The following is a 21512-nucleotide window of genomic DNA, read 5'->3' as shown; positions in this document are numbered from 1 at the left end:
AGATTAGGAGGCACTACAGGACAGGCGCTGTCAATCAACATAAAGTGAGGCACAAAGGATTATTATTGAGGGGTCAGAATGGTGCACCAAGCCCTTTGCCACACCAAGGTTGACCCTAACCCCCTCATTTACATACTGTATGGAATAAAAATTGTAATATAAAATGCCCAAAGTAAAATCAGCGGTACAAGTATGATTTTTATAGGGGTTAAGTCCCCTACATGAATGTCTAATTGATTTGCTTTGAGGTTTGGGGAGTGACAGATGCAGAAGCCAGTCTCCTAACTGAATCAGCACAACTGAGTGATATCAGCTACCTTGTCCTTGTTAACACTTTCTCCTGAACTAACAAGAAGATCATTTATATGATGTAAGCAGGTTATTTTGCGGCAGGGCTGAAATTAAATTGAAATGGTGTTTTTGTGATTACGTTAATTTTCATGAATGACTTTACAATTCATCTGATCACTCTTCATTATCTAAAGTTAAGGCAAATTGCCACAGGATGAATTTGTGAAAACTAAATTTTGCGTCAATTTCAAAACTTTTGGCCATGATTTTAGACACCTAAAGAGCGGTTACACGAGAAGTCTGCAGGAAGTAATGCCTTGATCCTGGCCATGATATACTAAGATGGGAATTACCCGTAACCCTGTAAATCAGGGCACATAGTCCTGTTCACTTCAAAAGACACGTAGGGGTAGAAAATGAAAGCTTGAAACCTCGTCCTGAGATATTGAGAGGGCGAAGTGCAGAAAAATGAATCACCGACTGCAGCACAAATATTTAATCAGCTAATAAAAGTTCTAGATAAATGTAACTGGTTGTGATCACAATTCTTGCCAAAGACCAGAACAAATAACAGTCAAAGGTGGCAGGAAGTGAAAGTAATGCGGCTAGAAGTCTTGGAGCTGAAGAATAAGTACAAACATCCTGGTGGAAGAGACCCAGAATTATTTAGGATTTGCAGATACTGTCACGAGGTATCGTCTGCTGAATGGTTCGGGGGTTCCAGGGTAGAAATGGACCTCAGAAAGAAATGTGTTGTCTTCGTCCTCCTGCTCCAAGCAGGTGAGTTTTATTTCTTCCCAGTTCTAAGTGTGTGACGGTAGACATGTTTCCTGAGGAGTCAGAAGAAACAGATTGCTGAGGCTTCAGCTTACACCTCAGGGTGGGGGAGGCAGAGGACAGGGAATGCAGGTTAACAATACCTAAGCTACATGTGGAAAGGAATTTATGGGATTACCAACCCTTCAGAAATTCCTAGTCAGTCCGTAAAAAATCGGGCATATTTTTCTGCCTTCCTTTTAAAAAAATTGTTGCGTGAGGAACTCATAAAGATTATTATGAGGGTAATCGTTATCCTTTTACAGATCAGTGACTGCAGCTGACGTCTCCATCTCAGAATTATGGGCTGTGGACACAAATCATTTATAATCATAATTATTGATTATGGTTTTCCAATGTGTCCATAAAAAATATTGTCTGTCCGTGATTTTTTTGAGAAGTTGTCCAGAAAAAATAAAGTGGGCAACCCTGTTCCTTCTTCTTTTTTTGCAACAGGAGACCAAGAAGGTCAAGCTGTGTCTGAGATCTGGAGGAAACTCCTATTTCTTGCATTTCCTACTCATTGATTCATTGTAAAAATTATATATATTTATTTGCATCTTGCAGTGAGAAATAAGTATTTGATCCCTCTGGCAAACAAGACTTAATACTTGGTGGTAAAACCCTTGTTGGCAAGCTCAGCAGTCAGACGTGTTTTGTAGTTGATGATGAGGTTTGCGCACATCAGGAGGAATTTTGCTCCACTCCTCTTTGCAGATCATCTCTAAATCATTAAGATTTTGAGGCCGTCGCTTGGCAACTTGGAGCTTCATCTTCCTGCATAAGTTTCTATGAGATTAAGGTCTGGAGACTGGCTAGGCCACTCCATGACCTTAATGTGCTTCTTTTTGAGCCACTCCTTTGTTGCCTTGGCTGTATGTTTTGGGTCATTGTCTTGCTGGAAGACCCAGCCACGACCCATTTTTAACCCCTTTCCGACATCAGGAGTAATAGTACGTAGGTTTAACATCTTTATTGCACTCTCAATCCAAGTGAAGCCCTCGTTCTTCTGTAAAAAAAAAATCCAAAGTTTTGGATAGTTGGAGGAAACCCACATAAATCCTGATATTATTCAGGTTTGTTTAGGAAAAAAGTCCTGTAGACTAAAAGTGCGGACAAGCAGTTTATTCTTTTGATGATTTAGTAAACAGCATTTCTTTATCAGTATTCAGATTTTGGGCAGAAAAAAAAACTTTAACAATGTTAGTGAGAAGGACGTGAACTCTAGGGTGCAGACAAATATACTATAAATTAAGACTGAGCTGCTGTAGATTTCCATTTTTTTGCCGTAAGGACAGGTACACCATGTTCCAAATTATTATGCAAATTATATTTTTTGGGATTTTCCTAAATGGTCGGTGCAAATGACAGTCAGTCTAATAAAAGTCATCACCCGTTAGATTATTCATCGAATTTTATTGAAGAAACCTCCCAATGATAACAGTATAATCTCCACAATGAATAAAAACTCACACTGCACTGGTCCAAATTATTAGGCACAGTAGAATTTCTATACATTTGATATGTTTTAAAGAACTGAAAAGTCTCATTTGTGGAATTTGCAGCATTAGGAGTCACATTCACTGAACAAAAAAGCTATTTAACTCCAAAACCTCCTACCAGGCCAAGTTACATGTAACATAGGAGCCTTCTTTGCTGTCACCTTCACAATTCTTGCCTCCATTGAACTTGTGAGGTTTCGGAGAGTTTCTGCTTGTATTTCTTCCCTCCCAGAGCTGCTGTTTTGATGTGAACGGCCTCCCGCCCTCATAGATCTTTGGCTTGATGATCCTCCAGGGGTTTTCTACAGGGTTGAGGTCAGGGGAAGATGGTGGCCGCACCATGAGTTTATCTCCTTTTATGCCCATAGCAGTCAATGACTCAGATGTATTCTTTGCAGCATGAGATGGGGCATTGTCAGCATGAAGATGATTTTGCTCCTGAAGGCACGTTTCTGCTTTTTATACCATGGAAGAAAGTTGTCAGTCAGAAACTCTAAATACTTTGCAGAGGTAATTTTCACACCTTCAGGAACCTTAAAGGGCCCTACCAGCTTTTTCCCCATGATTCCAGCCCAAAACATGACTCATCCACCTCCTTGCTGACGTCGCAGCCTTGTTGCGACATGGTGGCCTCCACCAACCATCCACTACTCCATCCATCTTGCCCATCCAGGGTTGTTCGACACTCCTCAGTAAACAAGACTGTTTGCAAATTAGACTTCATGTATGTCTGGGCCCACTGCAACCATTTATGCTTGTGAACACTGTTTAGGGGTCTCCGAATATTAGGTTTATGCCCACAACAAGCCTTTGAAGGATCCGACACCATGAGGTTCGAGGGACTCCAGAGGCACCAGCAGCTTCAATTATGTTTGCTGGTTTGTAATGGCTTTTTAGCAGCTGCTCTCTTAATCCGATGAACTTGCCTGGCAGAAACCTTCCTCATTATGCCTTTATCGGCACGAACAGGTCTGTGCTCAGAATCAGTCACAAATCTCTTAACAGTACGATGAACACGCTTAAGTTTTCGGGAAATATCTAATGTTTTCATCCCTTGACCAAGGTATTGCACTATTTGATGCTTTTCGGCAGCAGAGAGATCCTTTTTATTTCCCATGTTACTTGAAACCTGTGGCCTGCTTAATAATGTGGAACATCATAGTTTTCCATTAATTAGAATCACCTGGAAACATAATTTTCGCGTATTTAAGATTGACTTCAGTGATCAATTGAGCCCTGAGACACAATACCATCCATGAGTTTATTTGAAAAAAAAACAAAAAACAATTGAATCTTTATGACACTTAAATCCAATCTGCATAATAATTTGGAACACGGTGTATTCTACATCCACAAGGAAATGATGGTCTAATAGCGGTTGTCCATTGCTGTGTTTTTGATGATCTATCCCTAGAGTAGGTTATCACCATGCAGGTAAAGTGCACTGACCCTGGAGCTTCAAACTCCGAGAGAAGTTCTCTTTTTGGCGAAAGGGTCAATTTCATAGTGCAGATAGAAGCTTGTATTCTATGCTTCCTATTTTATTAAATACATTGTGGAATGAAACAAGGGGTGTAGTGGGTAACGTTTCTACTTGTAGAAAAAGACAACCCAAGCCTGCCATGTCAGATTGAGGAGACCTATAAGTCATGCATGCTCATCTGGGAAAATAAATATGCACATTTTCTCTTCAGAGAGTAAGAGGACTATAATCCTATTATGACCTATTGGAAGCAACAATCCTAATAGTCAATGCTGACTCTTTAACGAGCCTTGCATGTTTAATGTTGGAGAGGAGCATGCATGGCTTATAAGTCTCCTCACTCTGACATGCTAAGTTTGGCTTTTCACTCACCACAAGGAGAAATGTGACCCCTTAGACCCAAGTCCAGAGCCTCTCACCTAGACAAATCAAATCTCATACTTTGCATTGACATGGGACAACACCTCGAAACACTGTGTCTGCAAATGAGATACTGGTTTGGCTTTTATCCTGAGTCATATTGCAAGGCTCGTTAAAGAGTTGCTATTGACTTTTAGGATCGCTACTTCCAGTAAGTGACACTAGAGTTCTAGTCCTCTTCCTATCTGCAAAGACAATTTGGATATTTAATTTCTCAGAGGATTATGCATGGCTTATAAGTCTCCTCACTCTGACATGCCAGGCTTGGCTTGTCACTCTCCACAAGGTGAAACAAGACCCCCGGAATGAAACAAAAACATTTGAACAATCCTTCAATGAAGGACAATAACCAATTACACTGCAGCGTTCATGTTGGTCACGTATGTTCCACTTTCTTTACAGGTGTGGCTTTGGAGATCTCTGCTCCTACAACATACCTGGCGACATTGGGGTCAGACAATGTGATTCCCTGTAAATACACCATAGAGAAACCCCCAGTAGATCCAGGATTTTTTTCAGCATTTTGGTTGTTTCAAGGAAAAGAAATTCTGAGCTTCGATAATGAAGTGATAACAACCGATCCCAGATATTCATTGGACACAGAGAAGGCGTTACAGGGACGAGTGGATCTGTCTATATCTGACATATCTGTGTCCGATGCCGGGGTGTACACCTGCTCAGTGCGCTACAACCCCGAATGGAAGATGAGGGACGTTACTGTCTACGTCCAAGGTAACTCAAGCCGTCTCCATGGATTCTAACCATATGAATTCTTTTTCCACAAAAATCCACATTATAGTAACCTTTGATGATTATCAGCTCCTCCACAGGTGGCAATCACAAGTAGAACAGTGAATGAAAAGAGTGTCCTTCTCTGCTCCGTCACTGGATTCTACCCTGCAGACATTGAGATTAAATGGTTCAGGGGCTCAGAGAGGCTGAGTGATGTAACTGAGGATCGGCTCCTGAGGAACCTGGACGGAACCTACAGTGTGAACAGCACCTTGACCATCACACCCACTGAGAAGGACCGAGAGCAGAACTTCTCATGTAGGGTCCAACGTGAATCTCTAAAGCAACCTCTCCAGGAAGACTTCCACCTGGGATATACAGGTAATGATATTTTTAATAAGAGATTTTCGGGCCACCACAACTAAATCTCCTGCAATGAATTAATAAGGTTTCGTCAAGTTGCCCCCATAAACTCTACACCTACAAAGGGGAAAATAAGTATTTGATATACTAACAATTTTGCAGGTTTTCCCACTTACAAAGAATGGAGAGGTCTGTAATATTTATCGTAGGTACACTATAACTGTGAGAGACAGAATCTAAAAATAAAATCCTGAAAATCACATTGTAGGATTTTTACATAATTAATTTGCATTTTATTGCATGAAATAAGTATTTGATACAATAGAAAAACGGAACTTAATATTTGGTGCAGAAACCTTTGTTTGCGTTTACAGAGGTCAGACGTTTCCTGTAGTTCTTGACCAGGCTTTTAACACACTGCAACAGGGATTTTGACCCCCTTCCTCCATACAGATCTTCTCCAGATGTTTCATGTTTCGCAGATATCACTGGGCAACATTGAGTTTCAGCTGCCTCTAAAGATTTTATATTGGGTTCACATCTGGAGACTGGCTAGGCCACTCCAGGACCTTAAAGGGAACCTAAAAAGAAAAAGAACCCAGCACTCAACTGATGCTTTAGTGCAATTTTAATCGTAGTAGTACCCAATAAACGTTTCGGTGGACACCGCGTCTGACAGCACCACCATCCAGCTCGGTCTCCTCAGTACCGCTCCTATCTGACTCACACATAAGACGCTGCTTTTTTGTACCCTATGACCATACGGTCTATTCTATTATTCTACAGTACGTTACTGACGAAGGTCCATTCAAGGACCGAAACGTTTATTGGGTACTACTACGATTAAAATTGCACTAAAGCATCAGTTGAGTGCTGGGTTCTTTTTCTTTATAGTCTATGAAAGTGTGGGAACCTAACCTAGCACCATTCTTCTCCAGTAGTGCACACGGTTTTTGTATCTTAAAGGGAACCTGTCACCCCGTTTTTTCAATATGAGCTAAAAATAGCGTTCAATAGGGCCTGAGCTGTGCTTTACAATAGTGCCTTTATTATCCCGATTCCCCACCTTTGCTGCCAAAATACCTTTGTAAACTCGCCGTTTTCGGCTGTCAATCACCCCGGTCCGGTCCAATGGGCGTTGGCTAATCTCCGATTCTCACCACCTGCGGGTTTTCACTTAACAACTTCTTCCCGCCGTTGGCGTTGTATTTCGCGCCTCCGCATTACAGTGTAATCTCGCGCCTGCGCATTATGCTTTGCCCAACTGTGGGCATAGCATACAGCACATCATTGTGCATGCGGGGGTTTACACTGTAACCTCTGTGCCCCGGAAGTCAGCATATGCAAATTGCCTAATGCACTGCGCAACCGCCAAAAATGAGCGCGATCTGTGCTATTCACAGATCGTGTTACGTCTGACATACCGAGGAGCGGGGGGACAGACAGCGATTTGGCAACGCCCATCGGACTGGAGCGGGGTGATTGACAGCCAAAAACGGTGAGTTTACAAAGGTATTTTGGCAGCAAAGGTGGGAATCAGAGGATAATAAAGTCACTATTGTAAAGCACAGCTCAGGCCCTATTGAACGCTATTTTTAGCTCATATTGAAAAAACGGGGTGACAGGTTCCCTTTAAAATACTTCTTATGTAGTCGCTCCTCAGTTGCCCTGGATGTGTGCTACTGGAAGACCCAGCCACGACCTATCTGCAAAGCTCTTACTGAGGGAAGTAGGATGTTGGCCAAAATCTTGCGAGGCATGACACTATTCATCCTCCCTTCAAAACGGTGCAGTTGTCCTGTCCCCTTTACAGAAAAGTACCCCCAAAGTATTACAGTGCCGGCAAAATAAATCTTTACACTTGCGCAGCAAAAAAAAACTTTACATGTAAAATCCACATCATAATTTCACTTTTTAAAAGTGTACATAATGGGGGAGATAATAAAAAACTGTCTAATATTAAAGCTGGCTTAGTTGCAAATATCAACCAATCAACGCTCAGTTTTCACTTCTCTGGTAAAGCAAAAGCTGCACTCTGATTGGTTGTTATGTGCAGCTCAGCCAGTTTTGCTATTAGGCAGTCTTTTATTATCTCCCTCAGTTTTTATTATCTCCCACAATGGGTCAAAAGAAGTTTAAAATGGAAGAGAAATCCCGTGCCTTGACTTTGCTCAAGAAGGGGGATTCGGTGCTGTAGCTAGAGATCTGGGAGTGTCAAGAGAAGCAATTTATCAACTGAAGCGGTCGGCGGCATCATTGCCTCCTGGGATAGTACTGTAAGCAGGTGAAGCACAATGAGAGTCTTCCTACCTTCTCGGCTCTGTGCCTGGAACCATTGAGCTGTGCTGCAGGATCCCCAGGGGACAAACTTAGAGACTGGGACAGGAAGAAAGCCAGGCAGAGAGCGGGAAAGGCATGCACGCAAGACTCAGAGCAGCGTGAGCAGAGATCAGAGCAGGGTGCAGCTGCGCTCCGGGAGAGAGAGAAATCTCCTGGTCAGAGGACAAATACAGGGAGATTGCCCAGAAAAACTGCAACTTGTGAGTACCTGAAAGCGGACTCTGCTGAGACTGGTGAGGGGCACTTTGAGACCCATGTAGAGACATTGGCCCGTATAGAGACTGTGATTCCTGGTACAGAGACTTAACAGTGCAGGGAGAAGAGGAGTGGTACTGGTGGATGGAGAGGTAGCTAAAGACCATACCGTTACCCTGGGCAGGAATGTGTTAAAAGACCTCGGAAGCCTGGTTTTCAACGAGTCCCCGGAACAGTTCCTGCAACAATGGAGCGACCAAACCCCCCCAGAGAATTGTCTTTCAACAATTGATACGGACCGCCCAGGTCCGGGAAGCATACAGCGACGGAAAGGAACTCGGCAAAGTCGTTGCCCCCACCTCAGTCAATCGAGTGTTGCCCCCTGGGCAGATGGTGCTTCCCCTGTCTATACGAGATGGCATCCCGCTGGAAGGGGTCGAAGTCCAAATACCCCCACAGATGTACCAGGAGGTGAAGGGAATGCTGTCACACATGCTGAAGAAGGGAGTTATACGCGAGAGTCAGAGCCCGTGGGCTGCCCCTATAGTCTTGTGAGAAAGAAAGATGGGTCCTTGCAGTTCTGTGTGGACTATCGCTGGCTCAACGCTTGCACAGTGCGGGACTCGTACCCACTGCCCAGGATAGAGGAGTCCCTGACGGCACTAGGGAATGCCAGATATTTCTCCACGTTAGACTTGGCCAGCGGCTACTGGCAGGTGCCCATGTCTGAACAAGACCGAGCCAAGACTGCTTTCATCCTTCCAATAGGACTATATGAGTTCGACCGGATGCCCTTCGGCCTAGCAAACGCCCCAGGAACATTTCAGCGACTCATGGAGAGATGTCTGGGAGACCTGAACTTTGAAGACACTTTGATCTACTTGGATGATATCATCGTCTTTGCCCCCACCTTTGAGGAGCATCTGCAGAGACTAGAGCAAGTTCTGAGTCGGCTACAGAAGTATGGCTTGAAAGTGAAACCCCAGAAATGTCACCTCTTCCGTACCGAGATTGAATACTTGGGACACGTTGTCTCCGCTGAGAGGATGAGGCCTTCCCCGGAGAAGATCGCTGCGGTACAAGAGTGACCAACTCCAAAAACTGTGAAAGATGTGCGTGTGTTCCTCAGACTCACAGGATACTTCAGACGCTTCGTAAAAGACTTTACCCGCCTTGCTAATCCACTCCAGGAGTTGTTGAGGGGAGTGCCCTCTTGTGCCAAAAACAGGAACATACAGTGGGGGAAGCATCAGGAGGAGGCATTCTTGGCTTTGAAGAAGGCTTTGACGGAGGCCCCCGTGCTGGCCTACGCTGATTTCACACAACCGTTCATCTTGCACACTGATGGGAGCCTGCAGGGCCTCGGGGCCGTACTATCGCAGATGCAGGACGGGAAAGCGCGCGTCATCGCATACGCCAGTCGGTCTTTGCATGACTCGGAAAGGAATCCAGAAAACTACAGTTCATTTAAGCTGGAGTTGTTGGCGCTGGTGTGGGCAATGACTGAGAAGTTCGCGAAATATCTGGCTGGCTCAGAAGTTCATGTACGCACCGATAACAATCCGTTGGCCCATCTCGAGAATGCCAAGTTAGGTGCCATAGAACAACGTTGGGTAGCCCGAATGGCCAAGTTCCGATACAGAATTTCATATAAAAGAGGAGCTGAGAATGTTCATGCGGATGCCCTCTCTCTCGTAAACTATCGCAAACCAGCACCCAGCCAAGATGAAGAACTGGAAGATGTGGAGGTTCCAGGTTTTGGAGGGACTGCCAGGACGGTGGCAGCGGCGCGGGAAATTGAACAGGAAGAGGCCTGTGTGAATTTGCTGAAGCAGCCCCGCGATGAGTGGGTCAGAGTGCAGCAAGAGGATCCGGAGCTAGCTCAGTTGAGAAAGTGGGTCGTGACTGAACAAATGCCCAATCGGCACGAGAGGAGGTCCATGTCACCTGAACTACTGAAGATGCTACGCCAGTGGGAGAGGCTCCAGTTGCGGGATGGTATCCTGTACCGGAAGATATTAATGCAAACAGAACTCAGTCTTGTTTGGCAGATGGTGATTCCCTTGTCCTTGATAGACCAGGTGGCTAAGGAAGCACATGAGAAAGGAGCACACTCTGGGCCAGATAAAACTTTCCAGTGGTTACAGCGCCTATTTTATCATCCCCACTTAAGGAACATTGTGGAGAAATTATGTCAGCAATGCAGAAGTTGTGAGCTGGTCAAACCACCAGAACAATGAGCTCCCACAGAGATGGTGAGGTCTTCTGGCCCCATGGACCTACTGGCAACAGATTACTTGACAATTGGACCAGCACACCAAGGCTATGAGCATTGTTTAGTGATGATAGACCACTTTACTAAATTTGCCATAGTGACGCCCACGCGGGACCAGACTGCCGAGTCTGCTGCTCATGCAATCTGCAAACACTTCATACAGGTGTACGGGTGCCCCAAGCGCATCCATTCTGATCAAGGGGCCTGCTTCCTCAGAAGAGTGATGGAGGAGCTACACCAGCTGTAAAAAATCGATAAGTCCCGGACCACCCCTTATCATTCACAGGGGAATGGGGCTTGTGAAAGATTTAACCGCACTCTGATTCAAATGCTGAGGACCCTGGAAGAGGACCAGAAGGCGAAGTGGACTGAGTCCGTCCCTGAATTGGTGTGGGCGTATAACACTGGTGAGGGGCGCTTTGAGACCCATGTAGAGACATTGGCCCGTATAGAGACTGTGATTCCTGGTACAGAGACTTAACAGTGCAGAGCCCCTGATTCCTGGTACAGAGACTTAACAGTGCGGAGCCCCTGATTCCTGCTGTGCTGTAAAGGCTAAAGACTCAGAACTTGTGCATATCACATTAACTCCTGAAACCCCAGGCAGCAGGCTCCTAGAGACTACTCAGCCCACGGATAACAGAGGAAAGACAAGTGCCGCTGTTTCTCGGCGCCTACGTTGGAAAAGATGACCCTTCAAGCAAGTCCTCACCAGACTGATAAGTGTTCTTTTCTCAAGAAAATCCTGCTTAATTCTGTTACACTGTTTGACTCTCATATTTTTGCACTGTTTTATTGCTAGTTATTTTCCATTCCTTCCTCCCTGCGAGGAGAACCTTATTACTGTTATTAAACCCATCAACTGTTGGTCTGTCTGTTCCGTGGTGACATACTCAGTACCTGCATCCTATTACAGTACCGCAGAGGACGTCAGGCTATGGCGCACCTAAGAAGACTTCACCAAGGACTGATAAGCTTCTGAAGCATGAAGTGATGTCACATCCTTCTACAACTGCTGTTGAACTAAAAAACAAGTACCCTATGCTCATCCAGAACATCGCAACTAGGACAATTCATCACCGCCTGCAGAAGGACCTGGGTCTACCAAGTTGCCGGGCCGCAAAGAAGCCCCTGCTCACAGCAGCAATGAAGACGAAAAGGCTTGTAAGAAATATCAAGATTGGACATCTGAAGTGTGGAAGAAAGTGATGTTTAGTGATGAGAGCACTTTCAGGCTGGTCAGGGGAGGCTCAAAGGTTGTGCATCCTCCGAGTACCGTGTCACGGTATGACCCAAAATATACAGTTAAGACCAGGGGTGGATTAAGGGTAACCAGGGCCCCGGGCTGTTCAGACACTGTGCCCCCCCCACCGGTCATGTGACGGGGGTCATGTGACGCGGGTCATGTGACGGGGGTCATGATATACCCGAACCAGATTATTCCAGAAAAATGGCCGGGCCCTACTCTACTGTAACCTCTTAAATATTTGTTAAAATCAGCAATACAATTTAGGTATATTTTGACCAATAATATCACATACAAGGAACAAATACCACCGCACCATGACCAGACCACAAATTATAACCACAGTGATCGAATAATATCACATACAAGGGACAAATACCACAACACCATTTCCAGACCACATATTACCACCACATAGTGACTGAATGCTACAATACTGATCAGTAATTAAAAAAAACAAACAAAACAAAACACAATACTATCACCATAAGTGCCAGTATTCACAGGAGATCTGTACTTAGTATGCAGTGTCTGTGTACAGGTAATACAGTGATCACCGGTGACATTACACACAGGAGCTCTGTATATAATGTATAGGTAATACAGTGATCACTGGTGACATTGTACACAGGACCTCTGAATATAGTATACAGTGTATAGTGTCAATGTATAGGTAACACTGACTCACCAGTGATGTCTCTAGGTGAAGTCCTTCATCTTTCATCCAGCACAGACCGCCATCATTTCTTCCAGCAAGGACTCATTTCTGCAGGAAATAACACAGTTATCTCGAGCTCCGCTTGCAGAACACATTACTTAATTTTTCACAACTTCTACATTACACCACATGAAGAAAAAAAGGCGATATAGTGTCACTTTGCACAGTAACAGGACCGCCCCCCCATTTATAACAGCATACTCAAAAAATAAAATAAATACATCACTGCAGTAATAATATCCCTTAATTAGCCCCTATGGTAATAATATTCCCCATCCTGGCCCCGTTTATCTCATTCCAGGTTCCAGCCATATGTTCTCGCATCCTGCACTCACGAGTATCCATTCTATATTTCTACCCCATATGATCTCCCCATCCTGCCCCATGATCCAATCCTGCCCCATGTCTTTCATTTTGCCCCATGTTTCCAATCATGCCCCACATCTACATTCTGCCCATGCCTCCAGTCCTGCCCTCAGTGTGTCCAGCAATCTGCCCCAGTGTGTCCAGCAATCTGCCCCAGTGTGTCCGACTCCAGCATATTGCCCCAGTGTGTCCAGCATTGTCCCCAGACAGTGTGTCCAGCAATCTTCCCCAGTATGTCAAGCATATTGCCCCAGTGTGTCCAGCATTGCCCCCAGACAGTGTGTCCAGCAATCTGCCCCAGTGTGTCCAGCATATTGCCATCAGTGTGTCCAGCCATCTGCCCCAGTGTGTCCAGCATATTACCAGCAGTGTGTCCAGCAATCTGCCCCAGTGTCTCCAGCATTGCCCCAGTGTCTCCAGCAATCATCTGCCCCAGTATGTCCAGCAATCTGCCCCAGTGTGTCCTCCAGCATTGCCCCCAGTGTGTCCAGCAATCTGCCCCAGTGTCTCCAGCATTGCCCCCAGTGTGTCCTCCAGCATTGCCCCCAGTGTGTCCACCGTTAGCTTACCAAAAAAACAAAAAAAAAAGAGTCTCCTCACCTGACCTGGCGCTCCAGCGGCGAGCTCCCTCCAGCAGCGCACACTCGCCGGTGACTGACAATGATGTCAGACGCCAGCGACGTGTGCGCTGCGCTAGCGGCCGACATCAGCCGCCAGCCTTCAATTGGCGGCCGGCTGTTGTTGTTAACTATTGACGTGCGGGTGCGCGGCCGCGCGGCCGCATGTCAATAGGAAACCGCCGCAGCGCCGGAAGGGGCCCGGTGAGCAGACGAGACAGGGCCTGATACGGGCCCCCTCTCTCTGCCCACCGGGTCTGGGGACACATAAATGCCAGCGGGCAGCGGGCATTCACAGTCATACTCAGGGGCGGATTATCAGAGGGTCAATCTGTGCGGTAGCCCAGGGCCCCCCTGTTATGATCAGGTGGCCTTGGAGCAGCATGAAATGACCTTAAAAAAATAGTGAGGAAAGAATGGTTGTAGATGACGAGGAAAAAGCTAACATATTAAACACCTTCTTCTCCACGGTATTCACGGTGGAAAATGAAATGCTAGGTGAAATCCCAAGAAACAATGAAAACCCTATATTAAGGGTCACCAATCTAACCCAAGAAGAGGTGCGAAACCGGCTAAATAAGATTAAAATAGATAAATCTCCGGGTCCGGATGGCATACACCCACGAGTACTAAGAGAACTAAGTAATGTAATAGATAAACCATTATTTCTTATTTTTAGTGACTCTATAGCGACAGGGTCTGTTCCGCAGGACTGGCGCATAGCAAATGTGGTGCCAATATTCAAAAAGGGCTCTAAAAGTGAACCTGGAAATTATAGGCCAGTAAGTCTAACCTCTATTGTTGGTAAAATATTTGAAGGGTTTCTGAGGGATGTTATTCTGGATTATCTCAATGAGAATAACTGTTTAACTCCATATCAGCATGGGTTTATGAGAAACCGCTCCTGTCAAACCAATCTAATCAGTTTTTATGAAGAGGTAAGCTATAGACTGGACCACGGTGAGTCATTGGACGTGGTATATCTCGATTTTTCCAAAGCGTTTGATACCGTGCCGCACAAGAGGTTGGTACACAAAATGAGAATGCTTGGTCTGGGGGAAAATGTGTGTAAATGGGTTAGTAACTGGCTTAGTGATAGAAAGCAGAGGGTGGTTATAAATGGTATAGTCTCTAACTGGGTCGCTGTGACCAGTGGGGTACCGCAGGGGTCAGTATTGGGACCTGTTCTCTTCAACATATTCATTAATGATCTGGTAGAAGGTTTACACAGTAAAATATCGATATTTGCAGATGATACAAAACTATGTAAAGCAGTTAATACAAGAGAAGATAGTATTCTGCTACAGATGGATCTGGATAAGTTGGAAACTTGGGCTGAAAGGTGGCAGATGAGGTTTAACAATGATAAATGTAAGGTTATACACATGGGAAGAGGGAATCAATATCACCATTACACACTGAACGGGAAACCACTGGGTAAATCTGACAGGGAGAAGGACTTGGGGATCCTAGTTAATGATAAACTTACCTGGAGCAGCCAGTGCCAGGCAGCAGCTGCCAAGGCAAACAGGATCATGGGGTGCATTAAAAGAGGTCTGGATACACATGATGAGAGCATTATACTGCCTCTGTACAAATCCCTAGTTAGACCGCACATGGAGTACTGTGTCCAGTTTTGGGCACCGGTGCTCAGGAAGGATATAATGGAACTAGAGAGAGTACAAAGGAGGGCAACAAAATTAATAAAGGGGATGGGAGAACAACAATACCCAGATAGATTAGCGAAATTAGGATTATTTAGTCTAGAAAAAAGACGACTGAGGGGCGATCTAATAACCATGTATAAGTATATAAGGGGACAATACAAATATCTCGCTGAGGATCTGTTTATACCAAGGAAGGTGACGGGCACAAGGGGGCATTCTTTGCGTCTGGAGGAGAGAAGGTTTTTCCACCAACATAGAAGAGGATTCTTTACTGTTAGGGCAGTGAGAATCTGGAATTGCTTGCCTGAGGAGGTGGTGATGGCGAACTCAGTCGAGGGGTTCAAGAGAGGCCTGGATGTCTTCCTGGAGCAGAACAATATTGTATCATACAATTATTAGGTTCTGTAGAAGGACGTAGATCTGGGGATTTATTATGATGGAATATAGGCTGAACTGGATGGACAAATGTCTTTTTTCGGCCTTACTAACTATGTTACTATGTTACTATGTTACTATGACCTTCGCTGGAGCAGTGGTAACTTTACTGACCGCAACCCCTGTTCCTATCACTGCAACTAGAAGTAGCCGTGGGGTGTGCCTAACCAGACCTAGACACCTCGACACAGCCTAAGGACTAAATATCCCTAAAGATGGAAATAGGAAAACTCTCTTGCCTCAGCCCCCCCTTGCCTCAACTCTCTTGCCTCAGACCCCCAAAGGATAGGTAGCCCCCCACAAATAATGACTGTGAGTAGGAGAGGAAAAGACACGCAGACATAAAACAGGGATAAGCAAAGGAGGCACTTCTACCTAGATAGGAAAGGATAGTACAGGATACTATGCGGCCAGCATAAAACACTACAAAATATCCACAGCAGAAAAATACAAAAACTCCACCACCTAACTAAAGATGTGGAGAGTATATCTGCGACTCCAGCGAGTCCAACTAGACTGAGAAAAACATCAGGCACAGTCTAGCAGGAACAAAATAGAAACAAGATAAGCACAGAAAATAAACACATAGCAGTGTGTCTAAAAAAATGAAGAAAACACTTATCTTAGCTGAATTGGCAGCAAGCAGGAGGGGCCAGGCAGAGGACCAACACTTCCAAAGGAATATTGACTACTGGCAAGGACTAATGAGTCCTGCACAGCTAAATACCCCAGTCCGAATTGCAATTAGCAGAAACACCTGTCCAAGACTGCTGCCCAGGAATAACTGCATTACCATCAACAACCACCGGAGGGAGCCCAAGAGCAGAATTCACAACAGTACCCCCCCTTGAGGAGGGGTCACCGAACCCTCACCAGAGCCCCCAGGCCGGTCAGGACGAGCAAGATGAAAAGCACGAACCAAATCAGCGGCATGGACATCAGAGGCCGAAACCCAAGAATTATCCTCCTGGCCATAACCCTTCCATTTTACAAGGTACTGAAGCTTCCGCCTCGAAAAATAAGAATCCAAAATCTTCTCAACCACATATTCCAACTCCCCATCGACCAACACAGGGGCTGGAGGATCAACAGAGGGAACAACGGGCTCCACATATTTCCGCAACAAAGATCTATGGAAGACATTATGGATAGCAAAAGAGGCAGGAAGCGCCAGACGAAAAGACACCGGATTAATAATCTCAGAAATCCTATAAGGACCAATAAACCGAGGCTTAAACTTAGGAGAAGAAACTTTCATAGGAACATGACGGGAAGATAACCAAACCAGATCCCCAACCCGAAGCCGAGAACCAACACAGCGACGTCGGTTAGCAAAATGTTGAGCCTCCTCCTGAGACAACACCAAATTGTCCACCACCTGAGCCCAAATCTGCTGCAACCTGTCAACCACAGAATCCACACCAGGAAAGTCAGAAGACTCAACCTGCACAGAAGAAAAACGAGGATGAAAACCAAAATTACAAAAAAAAAGGCGAAACCAAAGTAGCCGAACTAGCCCGATTATTAAGGGCAAACTCGGCCAATGGCAAAAAAGCCACCCAATCATCCTGATCAGCAGACACAAAGCATCTCAAATAAGTCTCCAAAGTCTGATTAGTACGCTCGGTCTGGCCATTTGTCTGAGGATGAAATGCAGAAGAAAAAGACAAATCAATGCCCAGCCTAGCACAAAAGGCCCGCCAAAACCTAGAAACAAACTGGGAACCTCTGTCGGACACAATATTCTCAGGAATACCATGCAAACGGACCACATGCTGAAAAAACAACGGAACCAAATCAGAAGAAGAAGGCAATTTAGGCAAAAGCACCAAATGAACCATCTTAGAGAATCGGTCACAAACAACCCAGATAACTGACATCCTCTGGGAAACAGGAAGATCGGAAATAAAATCCATAGAAATATGCGTCCAGGGCCTCTCAGGGCAATGGCAATGGCAACGGCAATGGCAAAACCAACCCACTGGCACGGGAGGAACAAGGCTTGGCCCGCGCACAAGTCCCACAGGACTGCACAAAAGACCGCACATCACGCGATAAAGAAGGCCACCAAAATGACCTACCAACCAAGTCAGTGATACCAAAAATGCCAGGATGACCAGCCAACACAGAACAGTGAACCTCAGAAATCACTCTACTAGTCCATCTTTCAGGAACAAACAGCTTCCCCACAGGACAACGATCAGGTTTGTCAGCCTGAAATTTCTGAAGAACCCGTCGTAAATCAGGAGAAACGGCAGAAAGGACCACCCCTTCCTTCAAAATACCAACTGGTTTCAAGACCTCAGGAGAATCAGGAAAAAAACTCCTAGAGAGGGCATCAGCCTTAATATTCTTAGAACCCGGAAGGTACGAGACCACGAAATCAAAACGAGAAAAAAACAAGGACCATCGAGCCTGTCTAGGATTCAACCGTTTGGCAGACTCGAGGTAAATCAGATTCTTATGATCGGTCAAGACCACAATACGCTGCTTAGCTCCCTCAAGCCAATGTCGCCACTCCTCAAAAGCCCACTTCATAGCCAACAACTCCCGATTGCCGACATCATAACTGCGTTCAGCAGGCGAAAACTTATGGGAAAAGAAGGCACACGGTTTCATTAAGGAACCAACAGGATCCCTCTGAGACAAAACAGCCCCTGCCCCAATCTCAGAAGCGTCAACCTCAACCTGAAATAGAAGAGAAACATCCAGTTGACGCAACACAGGAGCAGAAGTAAAACAATGCTTAAGTTCCTGAAAGGCAGAGACAGCTGCAGGGGACCAATTTGCCACATCAGCGCCCTTCTTCGTCAAATCAGTCAAGGGTTTAACCACGCTGGAAAAATTAGCAATGAAATGGCGATAAAAATTAGCAAACCCAAAAATTTCTGAAGGCTCTTCACGGATGTGGGCTGAATCCAATCATGAATGGCCTGAACCTTAACCGGATCTATCTCTATAGATGAGGGAGAAAAAATAAAGCCCAAAGAGGAAACCTTCTGCACCCCAAAAAGACACTTAGACCCTTTCACAAACAAGGCATTGTCACGAAGGATCTGAAATACCATCCTGACCTGCTGCATCATGCATGAAGGACTGAAAAACAGATGGAGCATTAGAGAGTCCGAATGGCATCACAAGGTATTCAAAATGGCCCTCGGGCGTGTTAAACGCAGTTTTCCATTCATCACCCTGCTTAATACAAACAAGATTATAAGCCCCCCGAAGGTCAATCTTAAGGTACCTTCACACATAACGATATTGTTAACGATATCGTTGCATGTTGTGACGTAGCAACGATATCGTTAATTAAATCGTTATGTGTGACAGCGACCAACGATCAGGCCCCTGCTGGGAGATCGTTGGTCGCTGAAGAAAGTCCAGAACTTTATTTCGTCGCTGGATCTCCCGCGGACATCGCTGGATCGGCGTGTGTGACACCGATCCAGCGATGTGTTCACTGGTAACCAGGGTAAACATCGGGTAACTAAGCGCAGGGCCGCGCTTAGTAACCCGATGTTTACCCTGGTTACCATCCTAAAAGTAAAAAAAACAAACACTACATACTTACCTACCGCTGTCTGTCCCCGGCGCTGTGCTCTGCACTCCTCCTGCACTGGCTGTGAGCGTCGGTCAGCCGGAAAGCAGAGCGGTGACGTCACCACTCTGCTTTCCGGCCGCTGTGCTCACACAGACAGTACAGGAGGAGTGCAGAGAAGCAGAGCGCCGGCGACAGACAGCGGTAGGTAAGTGTTGTGATTAGGTAATTCAGTACCACAATGGACATAGAAGTCAGAGCACATACAGTGACCTGACAATAACCCAAAAACATAGAACGAGCTCTGAGACGTGGGAACTCTGCTGACCGCAATCCCTAATCCTCTCGAACCACACTAAAGGCAGCCGTGGATTGCGCCTAACGCTCCCTATGCAACTCGGCACAGCCTGAGAAACTAGCTAGCCTGAAGATAGAAAATAAGCCTACCTTGCCTCAGAGAAATACCCCAAAGGAAAAGGCAGCCCCCACATATAATGACTGTGAGTTAAGATGAAAAGTGTTGCGAATTCTGTGGCAGAGCTCCCTCTTGTGGTCAAAAGTGGTACTTCGGCTGATTCTCTCTGTGAGCTTCCGTTGGTGGAGGAAAGTGGTACTGCGGCTTCTGAGTTTCCTTCCTCAGGTGATATGGTGAAGTCGTCAGGTGCTGCTCTATTTAACTCCACCTAGTGCTTTGATCCTGGCCTCCAGTCAATGTTCTAGTATTGGACCTGTCTCCTCCTGGATCGTTCCTGTGGCCTGCTGCTCTGCATAGCTAAGTTATTCTTTGCTATTTGTTTGCTGTTTTTTTCTGTCCAGCTTGTCTATTTGTTTTTTCCTGCTTGCTGGAAGCTCTGGGACGCAGAGGGTGTACCTCCGTGCCGTTAGTTCGGTACGGAGGGTCTTTTTGCCCCCTTTGCGTAGTTTTTGTAGAGTTTTGTGTTGACTGCAAAGTTACCTTTCCTATCCTCGCTCTGTTCAGAAAGTTGGGCCTCGCTTTGCTAAATCTATTTCATCTCTACGTTTGTCTTTTCATCTTAACTCACAGTCATTATATGTGGTGGCTGCCTTTTCCTTTGGGGATATTTCTCTGAGGCAAGGTAGGCTTATTTTCTATCTTCAGGCTAGCTAGTTTCTCAGGCCGTGCCGAGTTGCATAGGGAGCGTTAGGCGCAATCCACGGCTGCCTTTAGTGTGGTTTGAGAGGATTAGGGATTGCGGTCAACAGAGTTCCCACGTCTCAGAGCTCGTTCTTGTTTTTTGGGTTATTGCCAGGTCACTGTATGTGCGCTGACCTCTGTGTCCATTGTGGTACTGAATTACCTTTCATAACAGTACTGGAGGCCAAAAGTACTAATGATTCTGAATAGAGGGAAAAAAGAAGTTCTGAGACCATTTTTTTTTCTCTGCACTGTGTTTTGCCTTTTTTTTCCCCTAGACATTTGGGTAGTTCAGGACACAGGTGCGGACATGGATATTCAGGGTCTGTGCTCTTCATTGGATAATCTCGTTATAAATGTACAAAAGATTCAAGATTTGGTGGTTCAGAAACCTATGTTAGAACCAAGAATTCCTATTCCTGATTTGTTTTATGGTGATAGAGCCAAGTTTGTGAATTTCAAAAATAATTGCAAACTGTTTCTGGCCTTGAAACCTCGCTCCTCTGGTGATCCAGTTCAACAAGTGAGAATTGTTATTTCTTTTTTGCGTGGCGATCCTCAGGACTGGGCATTTTCCCTTGCGCCAGGGGATCCTGCATTAAGTAATATTGATGCGTTTTTTCCTGGCGCTCGGATTGCTGTACGATGAGCCTAATTCAGTGGATCAGGCAGAGAAGAATTTGCTGGCTCTGTGTCAGGGTCAGGATGAGATAGAGGTATATTGTCAGAAATTTAGGAAGTGGTCTGTACAAACTCAGTGGAATGAAGGTGCGCTCGCAGCTATTTTTAGAAGAGGTCTCTCTGAAGCCCTTAAGGATGTCATGGTGGGATTTCCTATGCCTGCTGGTCTGAATGAGTCTATGTCTTTGGCCATTCAGATCGGTCGACGCTTGCGCGAGCGTAAATCTGTGCACCATTTGGCGGTATTACCTGAGCTTAAACCTGAGCCTATGCAGTGCGATAGGACTTTGACCAGAGTTGAACGGCAAGAACACAGACGTCTGAATGGGTTGTGTTTCTACTGTGGTGATTCCACTCATGCTATCTCTGATTGTACTAAGCGCACTAAGCGGTTCCCTAGGTCTGCCACCATTGGTACGGTACAGTCAAAATTTCTTCTGTCCGTTACCTTGATCTGCTCTTTGTCATCGTATTCTGTCATGGCATTTGTGGACTCAGGCGCTGCTCTGAATTTGATGGACTTGGAGTATGCTAGGCGTTGTGGGTTTTTCTTGGAGCCCTTGCAGTGTCCTATTCCATTGAGAGGAATTGATGCTACATCTTTGGCCAAGAATAAGCCTCAGTACTGGACCCAGCTGACCATGTGCATGGCTCCTGCACATCAGGAGGTT

General features: G+C 45.5%; 1 protein-coding gene across 1 annotated transcript in view; it reads left to right on the top strand.

The window, feature by feature from the left end:
• Positions 1–266: 266 nt before the first annotated feature.
• LOC138645496 (H-2 class II histocompatibility antigen, A-F beta chain-like) overlaps positions 267–21512 on the top strand; it is an 81375-nt gene continuing 60129 nt past the window's right edge. The window contains exons 1-4 of the mRNA XM_069734859.1: positions 267–370; positions 849–1071; positions 4915–5244; positions 5332–5625. Coding sequence (XP_069590960.1) covers positions 891–1071; positions 4915–5244; positions 5332–5625 — 805 coding nt within the window. The 5' untranslated portion in view covers positions 267–370; positions 849–890. The remainder of the gene's footprint in view (positions 371–848; positions 1072–4914; positions 5245–5331; positions 5626–21512) is intronic.

Source organism: Ranitomeya imitator, chromosome 7 (genome assembly GCF_032444005.1).
Source record: "Ranitomeya imitator isolate aRanImi1 chromosome 7, aRanImi1.pri, whole genome shotgun sequence".
NCBI classification, from domain to species: Eukaryota; Metazoa; Chordata; class Amphibia; order Anura; family Dendrobatidae; genus Ranitomeya; species Ranitomeya imitator.
This window is presented reverse-complemented; position numbering and strand designations above follow the sequence as displayed.